Below are 18,798 nucleotides of genomic sequence, written 5' to 3' on the forward strand. Positions count from 1 at the left end.
CGGCTGAGGGACAACCCGGACCGCGCATGCGCGGGTTTCGCGCAAAAACGCGATGACGTCACCCGCGCATGCGCGGGTGGAGTCTTCCCACCTGCGCATGCGCGGCTGACGTCATATGACGCGTCAGCCGGCGCTAAGTCCGACAAGCGGGCTTAACGATTTTCGTTAAGCCCGACTTGTCGGGGCCTCCGACGTCGGGCTGCTAGCCCCGACGGGGGACCAGAATCGGTCCCCCGTCGGGAAGGGGCGCGATGCCGTAAAACCCGCCCGGGTTTTACGGCAGTTTGACGATTTCTCCCGTTTTGGGAGAATTTCGCCCAGTGTTCCTACATCAAGGTGTGATTGGGATGCTGGGCAATAACTCCCACATGCTACATGGCCCACCCACCCACAGGAATCCACTTGGGTTGTGTGAAGTGTTCACTTTACCAAGACTGCCACTTCCCTATTAGCAATAGCCTTCAGCTGCACCACCAGAGGCCTCGGCAGTCGATGGGGGTTATGGGTGATCGGTGGGGCAGAGGGGCAAGGTCTAGGGTTGCCCCTGGAATGGGTACAGAAGATCCAAGGCTGGCATGCTGATGTCATGCTTGATGGCCCTCCCAGCACCTCCCCCCTCTCCCAGAGCCTCCCCTACCCTTCCCATGGTGGCCCACCCCTTCGGAGGGTGCCCCACCCCACCCAGCTAAGGGGCACCAAACCCCACCGAGTACTGGCACGGCAAGCCCAGTGCCCCAAGCTCTTTGCCTGAGAGCAAAGATGGCTACTCACCTCCTCGGCTCCCCACAGAAGCCCTTCCACCAGGTTCACGTTTTTCAAAAAGAGTACTAATCAGTGCCAACGTGACCACTTGCTGGGAAGGCCACTGAATGATGGGAGGCCGTTGGATATGGAGTTGCTCCCGTGAATTGGTTTCTCGCCTCGCTATGGCGAGATCACGATTTCGTCTATGGGAGCGGACCGATTGCATCGCAAACTGTTTGTCGCATGGCGAGATTCTCATTTTTAGCCTCTCCCACTATTCACCGGCCTCGTTTCGATTGAGCAAGAGCGTAACGAGGCCTGGTAATCCCACCCCTTATCTTGATATAGCTCCTTTAAAGCTATGAAACGACCCAAGTTGCATCACAGGAGCATTGTAAAGAAAAGATGACACCAAATCACACATTTGGTCAGATGACTAAAAGTTTGGTCAAAGAGGAAGGTTTTAAAGCTGGGAAGTGAGTTGGAGAGACGGAGCGGTGTTGGGAGAACATTCCAGAGCTTGAGGCCGAGGCACCTGAAGGCACAGCCACAATGATGGAGCAATTCTAATTGGGAATGCACAAAAGGCCAGAATTAGAGGAGCAAAGATGTCTAGGAGGGTTGTGGGCACAGATAGGGGCATTGAAAAGAGTTGAAATTAAGGATGAGAATTTTAACATGAAGACATTGCTTGACTGGGAGACAATGTAGGTCAGTAAGCATGGTAGCGCTAGGGGAATGGGATTTGTTGCCAGTTAAGGCACAGATTGCAGAATTTTGGATGACCTCAAGTTTATAATGTGAAGACCAGACAAAACGGTGTTGGAAAGGTCAAGTATCAAAGGTATGAATGAGTGTTTGAACAACATAGAATGGGACATCAGGCTAGAGGGGGTGAATGGCTGAATCCTGTTGCTATTTTATAAATGGTTTATAATGATGCTTATTCACAATCACAAGGCATGGGATATCTACATTTGGACTGGAACACTAGCTTAGATGCTTCATTGTCAAAACTGGCTACGAGCAACATCAAATCTATGTATACATGTGAATAATCAAATAAGCAATGGCTTCACATACATGTCGCCTCGATGCGCTCCGCTCCTCTCCGGTTGTAGACTCTTCCTGCCCTGTATTGGACCATCTGACCCACTCCATCAGAAATAGGGGTAAAGGCTTCTCTGTGGAGAGAAATCAGCAGCTGGGTTTGTAATCCTCGCACTAGCAAATCGCAAAAACATTCTGCACGTTACAAAGATCATCCCTTCCCTCATGAAGCTGTTTATCCATTGACCGATGCCTCTGTCCTCGCCCCTTGGGGAACAGCAGTGCAGATTAGTGACTCTCTGTCTCCTTCCCTGAGGTTATATCTGTGCACAGATCAGTCTCAGAGGTGGGAAAGGAAAAGTAAACATCACTTTATCCATTCATTCAAACACTTCAATCTAATGTCCAGTCATTTGTCAGGTTGTGCGATCCGAATAGTTAGCTTTCACCGTCACGTCTCCATTGACAGTTTTAACCCATGGAAAGTGAATCAAGAACATATTTTGTCATGTACCCCTGCATGCATAATGACAGCCCGGTCACATTGGTGTGTTAGGGAGAGGATTTGTAGTCAGGGGGTTGCACTTTGACCTTTCAGCAGCAACAGTTTACACCGCCTCAGCTGGAGTGTTGCACCTATCAAGAGAGACTGGATAGGCTGGAGTTGTTATCCTTGGAGCAGAGACGACTGCAGGTTTTAAGGAGCATTATCGACGGAGGAGAAGAGCTGAGGGCAAAGTGGCTGAGGGAGGAAATTCCAGAGTTTAGGACTGAGGCAGCTGAGGGTAGGGTTGCCAATGGCAGAGTGGTGGCACTGAGTAATAAACTCACCCGAACTGCATTTCCTTTTGCCGGATGTGGTACACAACGAGCAGCACGCTAATTAGAGTTAAAGCTGCACAAAGAATTCCAATGATCACAGGTGCCCACGAGGTCCTTCGCTCTGGTTTCACTGACCCTAAGAGAAATATTCCATGAGTTAGAGGGCAAACCACGGCCAAACTCCTTCATCAGCATCTCACAGCCAATCTCGCGACAGAAAAATAAAACAGCCAATCATCAAAAAGAGAGGCCCCTGTGGGCGCCGTGTCTCACTGGGTGGCGCAAAGGGGTCTGCGCCATCTGCGCCAATACTCCCTCACCTGGTGAGGTGCCTAACCTATACCAAGCTGCCGGGGCAGAGAAGGTGTGAGAGAAGTAGATCATTCAGCCCTTTCCACTCTTGTTCTCCTGTCAGCAAGGATCAGGCTGGTGCTGGCGGACAGGTTAAACTGGAAATGTGACCCAGTGAATGTCAGGGGGAGAAAAGAATAGTACCATGTAAAACAGGTAATATGTAAAGTCTAAATCTCTGAAACAAGAATTAATAGCAGCAGTAATAACGATGATGAGCGTAGGGTCGAGGATGTCACGGCTGGTTGAATTAATCTTCAGCTATTAACATTACCCGAGTCTGAGTTGGAGAGAGGGCTCAGCCATTATTGTGACAGGATATTAACACTAAGGGCACACAACAGTTCAGGGCTCTGTCAGGACACTAGTGTCCCCAGCAGTGGGTGTAGGAATCAGGATCACTGTGCAGTACCAGACTCAGGAGGAAGCCTGGTATGGAAACCTCTACCACTATATCCCCTCTATTTTCTTTTTAAATTTACATCTGTAATGAACAACATTATATTTGCTGGGTGCCTTTAATGAAACAAGGTGTTACAAAATAAAACATAACACCCTGCCACGTAAGGAGATATTAGGTCAAATGATCGACAGCTTGGTAGGTCTGAAGGAGCATTTTAAATGAGAAAAAGTGAGATTGAGAGGTGGAGGGGTTTAGGGGAGGGAATTCCTGAACTTGGGGCTCAGACAACTGAAAGTACGGCCACCAATGGTGGGGTGACTGGATGCTCAAGTCTCCAGAATTAGAGGAACGCAGATATCTCGGAGTGTTGTGGGGCTAGAGGAGTTTACAGAGATCACAGGATTTTAGCAATAAATTCCCTCTTGCAATAGATTCCTTCTTTGCGCTAGTTTCTCTTCAGTAGCAGATCCCTTCTAGCAGAAGATCCCTGATCATAGTAGTTTCCCTCTACCAGTAGAACCCTTCCATCTGCCAATCCCTAAAGCTTCACTCTCACAGAAGGTTCCTTCTTGAAGTAGATCATCTAAGATAGTTGGTTCTTTCAAATAGTGCATCACCCCCAGCAGCAATTTCCTTTGCCTATAGATCCCCTTTCGTGGTTATTTCTCATTAGCAGTAGATCCTCTCTTGCACTATATTCTAAAAATAAATCCCCTTTACCAGAAGATTTCCTCTTTCATGAGATTCACTTCAGCAATAGATTCCTTCACTATAGATCCACTTTTGCAGTAGATTTCCTCTTATACAAGCTTCCAAGAACAAAGAACAAAGAAAAGTACAGCACAGGAAAAGGCCCTTCAGCCCTCCAAGCCTGTGCTGACCATGCTGCCCGTCTAAACTAAAGTCTTCTAAACTGACCCCTCTACCCTGGGGAAAAGCCCCTGACTATCCACTCTGTCTATGCCCCTCATCATTTTGTATATAATTTTGTATACTTCCCCCTGGAAGTAGATTTTCTCTCGCTGTAGATTACCCATTTCAGAATAATCACCATTGTACTAGATTTCCTCATGCACTAGATTCCCTCAAACCGTTGATTCCCTGACCTATAGATTCCCTTTTACATTATATTTCCCTCTGGATGTAGATCTTCCATTGCACTGGATTTCCTCTGGCAGCCATTCCCCTCTAGCTCACTGAATAACAGAATGGTAACAGCTTTGAACGGAACCATTCGGCCCATTTTGTCCATACTGATTCACTGAAGGAGCAGTTCACATTAACCACTCTCCTGCCTCTGCGAGTGTAGTCCTGTGCATTCTTTCTTTTCAAATCCAATCCCATTGGAATATTCCTCTTGCACCAGGTTCCCTCTAGCATTGATTCTCAGTTGAAAGATACCCCCCTCAACAAGATTCCCTCTTGCAGTAGATTCTGGGCGGAATTCTCCGGCTTCCCAGCTGCATGTTTCCCGGCAGCAGGAGGCAGCTTGCCCTCCGCTGGCGCTGAGACGCCCTGCTCCTGCCACAGGCAACACAAACTCCCATTGAAACAACCCCGTGCCGCCGGGAAACCTGCGGGTGGGGGTGCACTGCCAGCGTGACCAGAGAATCCCTCCGCCAATGAACGGCCGGCGAATTCCGGCCCATCTTGTCGTACATCCCCTCTCACAGTGGACTCCAGCCAACAGTAGCTTCTCTCTATTGGTATATTCTTTCTTTTAGCAGATCCCATCCACAAGATTCCCTCTTGTAGTGGATTCTGTCTTGCAGTATATTCGCTGTTGCAGGAGATCCCCTCTGCTGGTGGATTCCCACTTGCAGTAGATTCCCTAAACTAGTAGATTCTCTATTGCAGTAGATTCTATCTAGCCGTGGATTCCCTCTTGTAGTAGATTCCTAGTTGAAAAAGCCCAAGTCTGTCTAGTGACAGGACTCCCACTGGTACCACTGCTGAAAACTCCCCGGGAACACAGAAGCCATAAGGAGAAGTTCAAACAACAACTACAGCTTAAGATGGCTAATCCTGACGACTACAATTTTTAAGTGGTTCTGCAGCAGTCAGGAAGAGGCATCATTGTGGTTCGTTCAATATTGAAGCGCCAACAGACAGTTCTCATGCAACAATGAGTGATTTGGTGACTTGCGTGCAAGTGGGGTTCACAACACACAAAGTGATGGGATTTGTACACACTGACACAAATCAGCCACATAACACAACAGTAACACACACAGACTGCGAATCGGCCATTAAAATGGCCAGTCACCTGACAATGAGAATTCAGAGAGATATTTGGCTTCCATTAATAAAATACAGCACGAATCACAAAGAGTTTGGAGCAGGACCATATGACACACATTTCCACGAAGAGGATGTTGGTGATGGACAAGGACAGGCGGTTAGAGTCAACATCTCAGAGAGGAAGTGAAAGGATAAATGATACATTAGACAGATTTTTGATCGACAAAGGAGATGATGGGAGACAGGCAGGAGGTGAGCCCACACCCATGATCTTATTGAATGGTGGAGAAGGCTTGATGGGCCAAATGACTCCTTCTTATGATCTTAAGAATTTGCACAAAATATTCAGACTCTTTCACCCTTCAGAATAGACTCTGTCTATTCAGACAGAGACAGAGTGACTGACATACAGAGGGAATCTTTTGCCACTCGACTGTCTGGACAGGTTGCCCATTTTGTGGAGAAACAACCATTTAAGGCAAAACAACCATCATCGGTTGGGATCCAGAAGGGAGACCAGCCAAGTAGCAAAGTCAAAAATTACTACCACATGCGAGAGCAGCTAAATAGATAGATGGTCCAGAGGGCACAACTAACTAATAAAGACTAACTTTAAGACAGTCAAAGGGACTGCAAAGTAGCAAGTGAGAAATCTGTACACACAGAAAGAGAGTGGGATACACACACAGAACAACAAATTGTGTTTATATCGTATTCAATGCAGTAAAACATCCAAGGTGCTTCACAGGAGAACTATCAAACAAAATTTGACCCTGAGCTACATAAGGAGATGTTAGGGTAAATGGCTGAAAGCTTGGTCAAAGTGCTAGGTTTTCATGTGTTGAAGAAGAAAAGAAAGGTGGAGAGGGAATTCCAGACCTTCGGTCCTCACCATACTGAAAGCACTGCCTCCAATGGCAGAATAATTATAATTGGGGATGTTGAAAAAGCCAATGTTGGAGCAGTGCAGATACCTTGGAGGGTTTTGGGACTGGAGGAGGTTACAGAGACAGGGAGGGGCGAAGCCATGTAAGGATTTGAAAATAAAGATGAGAATTTTCAAATCAAGATATTGCTTTAACCAGGAGTGCCATGTAGGTCAGTGAGCTCAGGGGTGCTGGGTGAAGGAGATTTGGCACAAGTTCAGACACAGTTTTGAATGTGCTCGATGTATGAGGGTAGAAAATGGGAGGACAGCTAGGAGTACATTGGAATAGCCAAGAAGTAATGAGGGTTTCAACAGCAGTGAGCTGAGGCAGGGGCGGAGTCAGGAAACATTACAGAGGTGGTCTTGTGATCACGCAAATATGCCATCAGACTCTCAACTTGAGACTTCCAGTGGCGGCCATGGAGTGAGTGGTCGCACATTTGGTGGCTCCTGCTCAAGGTGGATTTTGTTGGTCCTTCCCCACCTGTAGGGGGGTCTTTTTGAGGGCAAATGATGTGTGAGTGCCCAGGGAAGATAATGCTCCTCTGGTGAGTTTGGTGCATGGATCGGAGGATGAGAAGTGCTACCAGAAAGACAGCAGTTGGAGCAGGGCCGTTCTTGTGGTGTGCCGCAAGTCAAGATGGCAGAGGGAAAGGGGCCAGCATTGCCCGCCCAATGGTCGACGGAGCAACTGGTGGAGGTTATAAATAATAAGTTCCAGCAGCAGATGATGGAGGCCTCGGAGGAACTGGCAAAGGCGGTGGTGCCGCTCTGGACGCCAATTGAGAAATGGGGCTGAGGCTGGAGGCCCAGGCCCCGGCAATATAGAAGGTGGGGGAGGCAGGGGGGAGCCTGAGGAACGTACTGCCTCGCTGGAGGCGGAAATGGGGACTGTTGTGGACAGCCAGAAGATGTTGGGAGAGTAATTGGAGGACCTGAAGAATCGCTCCAGGCGACAGAATTTAAGGATAGTCGGCATGCCTGAGAGTAGCGAGGGAGTGGAAGGTGCCAATTGTGTGGCAAGGATGTTGAAGCAGTTGATGGGGGTGGGGCATCGTGGGGCCAATCTTGGATTGGCCCCGCAATGTGGATCGGGCGCACAGGGCACTCAGGAGTAGGCCACTGGTGGGGGAGTCCCCGAGGGCGACGGTGGTGCGGTTGCACCGCTTCTTGGACAAGAAGATTCTGCAATTGGCGAGGCAGACCAGAAGGTGGATTCAGAGACCTCAGGTGAGTGCCGATCAGCACTGGTCCCCACAAATGGGGACCAGGTGGAATGGGGGGGGGGGGGGGGTCTCCCAGGGGATTGGAGGCCCCAAGTCTGCATGCCCTTTGGGCAGGGTGGTGCCCTGGCAGTGCTGCCTCCACCTGGGTACTGTGGCAGTGCCACCTGGGTGCCAGCCTGGTACTGCCAAGATGCCCAGGTGGCACTACCAGCTGGCATAGGCACTGCCAGGGTGCCAGTTCAGCATTTTCTGTGTGTCCGATCAGGCTGGGGTTGCCCAGTTTTGGGGGGCTGGGGGCCCTCCCATAGTGCCCTCAGGCTGGGGGGAGGTTGGGGATTGTTTCCGGGGCCTTGGAGATTAGGAGACCATTTAAAAATCCGAGTAGCGTTGAAGAGCCATGTGTTTCGCGGCAGTGCGAGTGCCAGAAAAACGCGCTCGCTCAGGGACTTTGTTCCCCTTTGGGAGAATCGCTCCCAAGATGTCAGCCATATTTGTTGCAGTCTGATTCCCTTTGGGAGCCAAAGCAAGGGCCACAGTAGGGGAAATGGCCAGGGTGAGAGAGAGGAATGGTTCTAATGAAAAGAGGGCATTGAAGGCGATGCTGAGAGTGCGGTGGAACAAAATAGATGATTGGAGAGAGGGGGAGAGAGAGAATAAACAGTTAGGGAGAGGGAGACAAAGGGAGAAAGGAAAGAAATAAGAAAGGAAAGAATTACACTCAGAAAGGATGGAGGAGAGAAAGACACACAGACCTGAGAGAGAGAAAAATACAGACAGAAAGGAAATAATGAGAAAAATGCACACAAAGGGGAAGAGAGAAATAAACACAGAACAGGAAGGTTAAAGAGAAACAACATGGAATATACACATGGGAAGGAACTGGAGTGGGAAAGGGAAAGACAGATTGCCTGTGAAATTCATGGTGAATAGTAGACTAAAGGTATGTGGTAATGAGCATCAATTGTATCGTCACGCTGTATGTGCAAAATACAGCTGCATAAATGTCTCAAACTCCCAGTTCTATTTCAGGTGACCAGTGAGTGACTTCAAACCACATGCAGGTGAGAAGCTGAAAAATGTCTATTCCCACCTCGGTGAAAGGCTGCTCCAGTTCCATCGGCTACAGAGTAAAAGAAAGGTTCAGGTTGAGTGTCTGATGTGTATCCACCTAACACCTCAATAACATCATGCCCTCCCCAAAAAACTTTTGAAAAGTGTTGTTTCCAACCTCTGGAATTGTACACTCATTAACCGAAAGTCAGAGCGAAGGATGGAACTGCACTCCCTTCATAAAATCCGCATCGTATTGATGTTGAAGATTTCCATAAGGCAAAGCTCCCATTGTCTTCAGATCAACAAAACAAATCAGTCCCAAGGGATAAAGCTCCTGCAGGAAGGCAGCATTTCCATTCCTTCAGTGGCTGGTGTCAGCAGGATTGGACGTTAGTGCCAAATGGTGGACCCGTTTCCCCCTGTTGACCTGTGTCTACTGTGAACTGGGCTAAAATTAAGCCAGATCTATTTCATATAGAATCCTCATGAAGAATAGTAGAGGAGAGTTCCATACTGTTGGTTGGACTTAATTAGCATCCAGCTTGTAACTCACTCTGAGATATCCATTAGAATCATAGAAAGTTTACAGCACAGGGAGAGGCCATTCGGCCCATCGCGTGTGCGCCAGCTGAAAAACGAGCCACCCAGCCTAATCTCACTTTACAGAATTTGGCCCTTAGCTTCTATAGATAACGGCACTTGAGGAGCACATCCAGACACCTTTTAAATGAGTTGAGGGTTTTTGCCTCCACTCCCTTTTCAGACAGTAAGTTCCAGACTCCCCAACCCTCTGGGTGAAAACATTTGTCCTCTTCTCCCCTCTAAACCTTTTACCAATCACTTTAAATCGGTGCCCCCCTAGTCACTGACCTATCTGCTAAAGTAAATAGGCCTTTCCCGTCCACTCTATCCAGGCCCCTCACAATTTTGTACACCTCAGTCAAATCTCCCTCAGCCTTCTCTGTTCCAAGGAGAACAACGCCAGCCTCTCCAATCTTTCCTCATTGCTGCAATTTTCCAATCCCGGCAACATCCTAGTAAATCTTCTCTATCCTCTCTGTAATGAGGTGACCAGAACTGTAAACAGTACTCAAGTTGCGGCCTAAATAATATTTTATATAGTTCCAGAATAACCTCCCTGCTCTTATATGCCTCGGTTATATGAATGGCTTAAACATTCCTTCTTAACCACCTTATCAACCTGTCCTGCTACATTCAGAGATCTGTGGATATTCGGACCGAGGTCGGCCTCAACATCTCTCATTTACTGTGTAATTGTTTGCTTGTTTGACGACCCAAAATGCATCACCTCTAGGTTGAATTCTATTTATCACTTTTCTGTCCACCTGACCAGTCCATTATTATGGATATAACAGACATAACCATTATTGTAGATATAAACCATGGCCTCCGCTGCCACTTTACGTTCCATTGATCATTGATTGGCAGCAGGTGGGACTTCCGTCTGCCTTTGGACAGAAGCCCCGCCTTGGAGAACTGTCGTCCAATCTGAATGGTCGACAGCTCTCCAGCTCCTCCAGACACAGCACTGCAGTGGTCAGTAGTGCAGCACCATGCCTGAGCCTTAGTCCCACGACCGCACTTCAGTAAATATGGGGGTGCGTACCAGGGGCGGGAGGGTAGGAGATGTCCTGGGGATGATCTTAGTGTAGGCTGGTGGGGGTGAGGAAGGGGTGGAGCTCCAGGTGCCCCAAAGCTGAAGGGGTCTTCAGATTGAGGCATCCGAGACCAAGGGTGGACTTTTTCAATTGGACACCCTGATCCAATCCGGCGCCCGCAAGACTAAAAATTGAACTGGGCAGGAACGTAGGGCCCTTAAGCTTGAAAAAAAATGCGATCACGAAAGCAAAATATCACAGGTGCTAGAAGTCTGAAATAAAGACAGAAAATGTTGAAAATACTCTGCAGATCTGGAAGTGTCCGTGAGGAGAAACAGAGTTGTTTCCATTCATGACTCATCAGATTTGTTCTGTTGAAAGGATTAATTCTGTTTCTCTCCACAGATGCTGCTTGATCTACTGAGTATTTTTAACATTTTTAGGTTTTTTTTGAAAAGGAACGATTTACAGGCTTTTGCAAAAGAGTAGGCGGAGTTCAACTATTTGGATTTCTCTCCCAAAGAGCTAGTACGTGCACGATGAGCTGAACAGCCCCCTTCTGCCCTTGGAGCAGGGGTAGGAAGAAGCTAAACATGAAGTCCCTAGTGACAAGTCCTAACTGGTCCATGTGAATATCTTAAACCGTAAGAAGCTGTCGTGTGATTTACATATTAGGGCCAGAATTGTTGACCGTTTCCCGGCAGTGTGGGATGGCTTCAATGGGAAATCCCATTGACAAGAGGCGGGAAGAGAGAATCCCGCCACCAGCAAACGGCGCAGCACCGGGAAACACACGGCTGGGGGACCGGAGAATTCAGCCCGCGCCTGCAGCTTCAACCAACGCTACGAGAGAAGCCTCATTCTCTGGCGACATGGTTAGTACTGCTGCCTCACGCGCGCCGAGGTGCCGGGTTTGAGCCCAGCCCTGGGTCACTGTCTATGTTTGCACATTCTCTATGTGTTTGCGTGGGTTTCACCCCCACAACCCAAAGATGTGCAGGTTAAGTGGATTGGCCATGCTAAATTGCCCCTTAATTGGAAAAAAAATAATAATTGGGTACTCTAAACGTATTAAAAAGAAGAAGCCTCATTCACCTAGATCCTGGGATAACAAAAGCAGAGGTGTACTCCATGGGCCCCGGCCAGCAGCAGTCAGCGCACACACCCGCAATGAATGCTTCTCAGAGGGATCGAAAGGGTGTAGGACTGCCTGGGTTCCCACATCGACTCTGATCTCCTGCAAAACACAAAGCCCCTCATTATTCTGGGTGCAGTCACACCCTTCAAAAACGGGTCATAAAAAGCTCAGTAAGCAACACTGAAAATAAAATGAAGTACCATGTGAACACAATGTCCTGTTACAGTGTTTGGTCATTATACACGGATTTCATCTCATCACAGTGCCTCACAAACTGCCCACCTCATATTATTTCAGTCACCTTGGAGACCATATTGGTATTACTCACAAAGCCTTGCGGCCTTTCCAGTTCTCAAAGGCTCCCTTATTCCTGTCCTACCCTGAAATTAATTCAGCTTCTCATTGTGTTCTACCTGCACAGGCCAGCCGGTTAATCAAGGATCAGTATTAGAGGTAGGTGTGCCACATATGCCGCATTTCTGTCCAGGGCGTGTGAGAGGGATGTTAAGTTAATGTTCAGAATGGGATCTTCAATCACAACAAAGCAAAATGAAATTTGCATCTTTCAAACTGGGCCTGCGATCTTACAGATTGCCTGCAGATTTCGAGCCTAGGTAGATTGTGATCTTAATCTCAAACACATTGTTCCCCAAATAATGGAGATGGCAGATAGAAGGATGGGCATAAAATGTGGAATGGATTAAAGTGGCGATTTGGGGCTAGAAGGATGTGTGTTCAACACAGAGATTAGTGAAGGGATGATGGTGTTAAATGTGGACTGGGTCAGAATGGAGATAAAAGATGGAAATGTGGACTTGATTGGAAATGGTACAGAGTATTTCCAATCTGTAATACTGGAGTGCAACCTTGAACGGAATGCTGGAATTTGGTGAGCTGAGGGAATCTTAAATCTCTTTCTAAAAATCTAACATTGTTTGTATTTAACATTTAACTGAAAGTACTGTTTAAAGTATAAATATTACCCAGGGAGCAAGCAGGGACATTCTAATAATTAAGTAGTTAATTAAAACACATTAAGGCTGGCAGGACAGGCGGTGTATCATGGCTGCAGCATGTGAATGCTCCTGGATGCTAGTAGGTTTCTGAGGCTTGAGGAGCTCGGCTTAGAGTCATTGAGTTGGAGGCCAAGCTACAGACATTATGAAATACCAGGGGTGGGGAGATGTGTCTGGGTGCTTTATACCAGGAGGCGGTGAGATCCTTTAGGGTAGGGTCTTCTGGTTTGGTCAGGGACAGGTGGTTTTGACTGAAGTGAGAGGATGAGAATCATGTTGTGGTCCATGTAGGCACCGATGACATAGGTAGAACTAGCAAAGAGGTTCTGCACAGAGAGTATGAGGAATTAGGCCCCAAATTACAAAGCAGAACCTCAAAGATAACTGAGCCATGTGCAAATTGGCATAGAACAAATAAGATTAGAGGAATGAACGCCTGGCTCAAAGACTGGTGTGGGTGAAGTGGATTCCAGCTCATGGGGCACTGGCACCAGTACTGGGGTAAGTGGCAGCTGTACCATCGGGATGGTCTACACCTGGACTGTGCAGGGGCTGGTGTTCTAGTGAACTGCATAACTAGGGAAGTAGAAAGGGTTTTAAGCTAAATAGTGGGGCAAGGGATCAAATTTGGGAAGATGTGGTAAACCAAAGATGAGAGACAAGGCAAAAGAGAAAGGTACTAATATGGCAAATAGTAAATAGCCCATGACAGGCAGGAGCAGAAAGTACAAATCTAAGAGTAAATCAGCAGATAAGGCTAGAGGTTACAAAGATAATAAAAGTATAAAACTAAAGGCTCTGTATCTGAATGTATGTAGCATTCGAAACAAAACAGCTGAACTAGAAATAGGTATGATTCGATAGCCATTGCAGAGACATGGCTAGAGGATAACATAAAATGGGACTTGAATGTTGAAGGATATGTCACATTTAGGAAGGACAGGAAGCTAAGAAAAGGTGGCGGGTTAGCTCTGTTAGTTAATGATGGTATTACCCCAATAGAGAGGGGTGACCTAAGTTCAGGAAAGCAGTAGAAGCAGTTTGGGATTAAATGAAATGAAAAATGAAAATCGCTTATTGTCACAAGTAGGCTTCAAATGAAGTTACTGTGAAACACCCCTAGTCGCCACATTCCGGCGCCTGTTCGGGGAGGCTGGTACGGGAATTGAACCATGCTGCTGGCCTGCCTTGGTCTGCTTTAAAAGCCAGTGATTTAGCCCTGTGCTAAACAGCCCCAGATGAGAATGATAAGATGGCACTTGTGGGAGTGGTGCACATGCCACAAGAGTGAGTGCTGGGACCTTCACTTTTTACAATTTATAGAACTGACTTGGATGAAAGGACCGAAGGAATGCTTGCTAAATTTGCTGATGACATAAAGATAGGTTGGAAAGTAAGTTGTGAAGAGGACTTAAGGAGGCTGCAAAGGGACATAGATATATTAGGTGAGTGGTCAAGAAGCTGGCAAATAAAGTATAGGACTGAATTTCCCAGCCCCTCCCACTGGTGGGATCTCCTAGTTCCACCAAAAAGATTACAAAAGCAGGGAGGTCATGTTGGAGTTGTATAGAATTTTGGCGAGGTCACAGCTGGAATACTGTGTGCAATTCTGGTCACCACACTATAGGAAGGATATGACTGCACTGGAGGGGATGCAGAGAAGATTCACCAGAATGTTGCCTGGGATGGAACATTTAAGCTATGAAGAGAGATTGCGTAGGCTTGGGTTGTTTTCTCTGGAGCAGAGAAGACCAAGGGGTGACCTGATTGATTATGAGGGGCAAGGACAGGCTGGATAGGGAACACTGTTCCCCTTACTTGAAGGGTCAGTTATGAGGGGATACAAGTTCAAAGTGAGGGGTGGGAGATTTAGGGGGATTTGAAGAAAACTTTTTTTATCCAGAGTGGTGACGGTCTGAAATGCACTGCCTGGGAGGGTGTTAGAGGCGGATTGCCTCACATCCTTTAAAAAAATAACTGGATGAGTTCTTGACACGCCATAACATTCAAGGCTATAGCCAAGTGCTGACAAGTGGGATTAGGTGGGCAGGCCAGGGCCTTTCATGTGTCGGTGCAGCTCGATGGACTGAGGGGCCTCTTCTGCACTGTGATTCTGTGACCCGCCACGGAGAGGCCAGTGAGCCATACAAATTGCCATTGACTTCAGCTGGACTAAAAGATTGCGGCGAGGGCCAATAGCTCACCGCCTCTACCGAGGGAAAACCCACCACTGGCTGGCAGGAGGGTGAGGGGAGGGGTGGAAAATTCCAGCCATAATGTGGGCAAATGTGAAATTGTCCATTTTGGCAGGGAGAATGAAAAAGGAGCATTTTTTTCTAAATGGTGAGAGATTACAGGGCTCTGAGGTGCAGAGGGATCTGGTGGCCCCAGTGCATGAATCACAAAAAGCTAAAATACAGGTACAGTAGGTAATTAGGAAGGCTAATAGAATGTTCCCATTTATTTTGAGGGGAATTGAATATAAAAATATGGAGGTCATGCTTCAGATGTACAAGACACTGGTGAGACCACATCTGAAGAGTTTGTACAGTGTTGTTCACCTTATTTGAGGAAGGGTATAAATGTGTTAGAAGCAGTTCAGAGAAGGCTGCCTTATGAGGAAAGGTTGGATGCTGGAGTGTAGAAGAGTAAAAGGTGACTTGATCGAAAGCACTAAGATGCTGAGGGGTATTGACAGGGTGGATGTGGAGTGGATGTTTCCTCTTGTGGGAGAATCTAGAATTAGATAGGGTCACTGTTTAAATACGAGGGGTCACCTATTTAAGACAGGAGTTGAGGAGAATGTTTTTCTCTCAGAGGCTCATGTGTCTTTGGAACTCTCTTCCTCAAGAAGCATTGTAAACAGAGCTTTTGAATATTTCTGAGGCAGAGCAAGATAGAATCTTGATAAACAAGGGGGTGTAACCTTATTAGGGGTAGGCAAGGAGTCTACAATCAGATAATCCATAATTTTATTAAATGGTGGAGCAGGCTCGAGGGGCCGAGTGGCCTACTCCTGCTCTTAATTTGTGTGTTTGTACATAATAGTGCAAAATGGAACAATTTGGATAATCTCATGTTCAGTCAAATATTCCAATGTTGGTTTTTGTATGATTTTCAGAAGGAGCATTACTCCAAATCTAAGTCTGGTTGTTCCCAATTCAGAGCACTGGTCAGGCATAGCACAGATTGCACCACCTTTAAGTCCTTTCCCTCCAGCGCATCTAGGTCATGGTCAGTACAGAATAAAAGCAGAGTGAAGCACTCACTAGTCCAGTACCAGTGATGGACAACCTAACCTGATGAGTGGGTTGCATGAGTGGCCCTCCTTCATCTCAGTTGGCCACAAGATTGAAATCGAGCTTGTACACTAAGGTTCGATTCCCGGCTTGGGTCACTGTCTGTGCGGAGTCTGCATGTTCTCCTGTGTCTGCGTGGGTTTCCTCCCGGTGCACCGGTTTCCTCCCACAGTCCAAAGATGTGCTGCTCAGGTGGATTAGACATGCTAATTTGCCCTTAGTGTCCAAAAAGGTTGTGTGGGGTTACTGGGTTACGGGGATAGGGTGGAGTTGTGGGCTTAGGTAGGGTGCTCTTTCCAAGGGCCGGTGCAGACTCGATGGGCCGAATAGCCTCCTTCTGCACTGTAAATTCTGTGATTCTATGATGACCCCTGAATAAGATTAAGTACATTTATCACACATTGAATATTTCACAATAAGTTATAGAAAATGCTTAACTATTTATATATTATTAGAACTGTCATGAACTTCAAATTGTAAAAATAATTATTTACGCTTTGGTCACAGAGGGAGCACAGAGTTCTCACAGTCAATATTGTGAGCAATCAGCACGCACCTCACTTCACCTGCCCTTGTTTTATACGTATCACTTCAGTCATATTGGCACGGGAAAAGATTATGCAGATGGAAATCAGCGGAATGTGGCGACCCTGCATGGCGGTAACATTCAATAAAACGTCTCATGGGCCGCACTCAGAAGCCAGGTGGGCCACATGTGGCTCCGAGGCTGCAGCATGTCCACCACTGGTCTAACCCATCTCCTCTGATCACTCCTTGTCCATTTAGAATATGGCCCTTTAATTTCTCTAAACACTGCCACTCCACCCAATCGCAGAGAAGCGCTTCAACTAAATAAATGAGAGACTTTACTGTCAAAATAATTATCTGTCTCAGGGAACTAGCAATTTAACATTAATCAATGCCAAATTATGGACAATTTTGTGTTGCTTACCCAATTGTACATGTAGCTCAATGGAAACGATTTCAGAGTCAGTCACACTAGCCAGCACAGAGGGTCATCACCTCAGAATGGACAGATCTAATGAATAGTTCTTTATCTCACGGATTAGGATATAGAGAGTACAGCAGCATATTTGTAGGGTACGATAGCATAGTGTTATGTTAATGAACAAGTCATCCAGAGGCCTGGGTGAATGACTCAGAGACATGGGGCTCGATTCTCCGCCCCGCCACATTTCTGCTTCATCCCACTCGTGGGATGCTCCGTTACGCCAGCCGGTCAATGGGGTTTCCCATTGTGGAGCAGCCACACGCCGTCGGGAAACCCCCAGGGTGCCGGCAAAACGGAGCATCCCGCCAGTGGAGAATCCAGCCCATGAATTCTGCAACTGTGGAATTTAAATTTTAAGTAAATAAGTATGGAAGAAAAAAACGAGTCTCAGTAGTGGTCACCGTGTAATTATCAGTTTGTTGTAAAAAGGCATTTGGTTCACTGATAACTTTCAGGAATGGAAGTCTGCCGTCCTTACCCGGACTGGCCTACATGTGATACCAGACCCGCAGCAATATGAACATAGAACATACAGTACAGAAGGAGGCCATTCAGCCCATCGAGTCTGCACCGACCCCCTTAAGCCCTCACTTCCACCCAATCCCCGTAACCCAATAACCCCTCCTAACCTTTTTTGGTCACTAAGGGCAATTTATCATGGCCAATCCACCTAACCTGCACGTCTTTGGACTGTGGGAGGAAACCGGAGCACCCGGAGGAAACCCACGCAGACATGGGAAAATGTGTGCAGACTCCACACAGACAGTGACCCAGAGGGGAATCAAACCTGGGACACTGGTGCTGTGAAGCAACTGTGCTATCCACCTGTGCTACCGTGCTGCTATGGTTTGTTCTTAACTCCCCATTGAATGGCCTCACAAGCCACTCGGCTGCATTCAAGAAGTTGGTTCACCAGGTCTCCTCAAGGGCAATTAAGGATGGGCAACAAATGCTGGCCTTGGTGGTGATGCACACATGCCATGGATAAGTAAAAAAAACAGGAGCACCAGAAACTTTGACTATTAGTGGTTCCAATGCAATAAAAGCAAAATGCTGCAGATGCGGGAAATCGGAAATAAAAACAGAAAATGCTGGGAAAACTTAGCAAGTCTGGCAGCATCTGTGGAGAGAGAAACAGAGTGAACGTTTCGAGTCCATCTGGTTCCAATGTGTTGGTTTGTTTTTTTATGAGAGGCAATGGTACAAAGGGAAGGAAGGGAGATCTTCTCATATATTATTGATCAGTCTGTGCATGGAAAAGCTTCCGACATCTTATTTGTTTATTGTTTAGGGCCTAGGCAACTGAAGGTGCGGCCATGCGGTTAAAATTGAGGATGCCTGAGAGGTTAAAATTAGAGGAGCACGAATATCTCAGTGGGTTTGTGGAGCTGGAGGAGATTAAAGAAGTAGGGCCATGGAGGGACTTAAAAACAAGGATGAGAATTTTTTAATTAACTGGGGAAGCAAAAAAGGGCAATTATTAAAAACACACACAGAACAATCGTGGGGCAGCCTGTGGGGCAGCACGGTAGCATGGTGGTTAGCATAAATGCTTCACAGCTCCAGGGTCCCAGGTTCGGTTCCCGGCTGGGTCACTGTCTGTGAGGAGCCTGCACGTCCTCCCCGTGTGTGCGTGGGTTTCCTCCGGGTGCTCCGGTTTCCTCCCACAGTCCAAAGATGTGCGGGTTAGGTGGATTGGCCATGCTAAATTGCCCGTAGTGTCCTAATTAGTAAGGTTGGGGGGGGGGGGGGGGGGTTGTTGGGTTACGGGTATAGGGCGGATATGTGGGTTTGAGTGGGGTGATCATGGCTCGGCACAACATTGAGGGCCGAAGGGCCTGTTCTGTGCTGTACTGTTCTATGTTCTATGGGCCGGAATTCCATGTCCTTTCACAA

The 18,798-nt window shown here is 47.2% G+C and overlaps 1 protein-coding gene across 2 annotated transcripts in view; it reads right to left on the reverse strand.

The window, feature by feature from the left end:
* The window catches only part of tyro3 (TYRO3 protein tyrosine kinase), a 192,362-nt gene that overhangs the window by 30,219 nt on the left and 143,345 nt on the right, over positions 1 to 18,798 (reverse strand). The window contains exons 9-12 of one of the 2 annotated variants that reach the window (XM_038783864.1): positions 11,533 to 11,674; positions 8,856 to 8,885; positions 2,626 to 2,752; positions 1,828 to 1,928 (exon numbers count right to left, since the gene is read on the reverse strand). In XM_038783864.1, the coding sequence (XP_038639792.1) occupies positions 1,828 to 1,928; positions 2,626 to 2,752; positions 8,856 to 8,885; positions 11,533 to 11,674 (400 nt within the window). The remainder of the gene's footprint in view (positions 1 to 1,827; positions 1,929 to 2,625; positions 2,753 to 8,855; positions 8,886 to 11,532; positions 11,675 to 18,798) is intronic. The other variant, XM_038783873.1, reaches the window with a different exon arrangement.

This window comes from Scyliorhinus canicula, chromosome 2 (assembly GCF_902713615.1).
Source record: "Scyliorhinus canicula chromosome 2, sScyCan1.1, whole genome shotgun sequence".
NCBI lineage: Eukaryota > Metazoa > Chordata > Chondrichthyes > Carcharhiniformes > Scyliorhinidae > Scyliorhinus > Scyliorhinus canicula.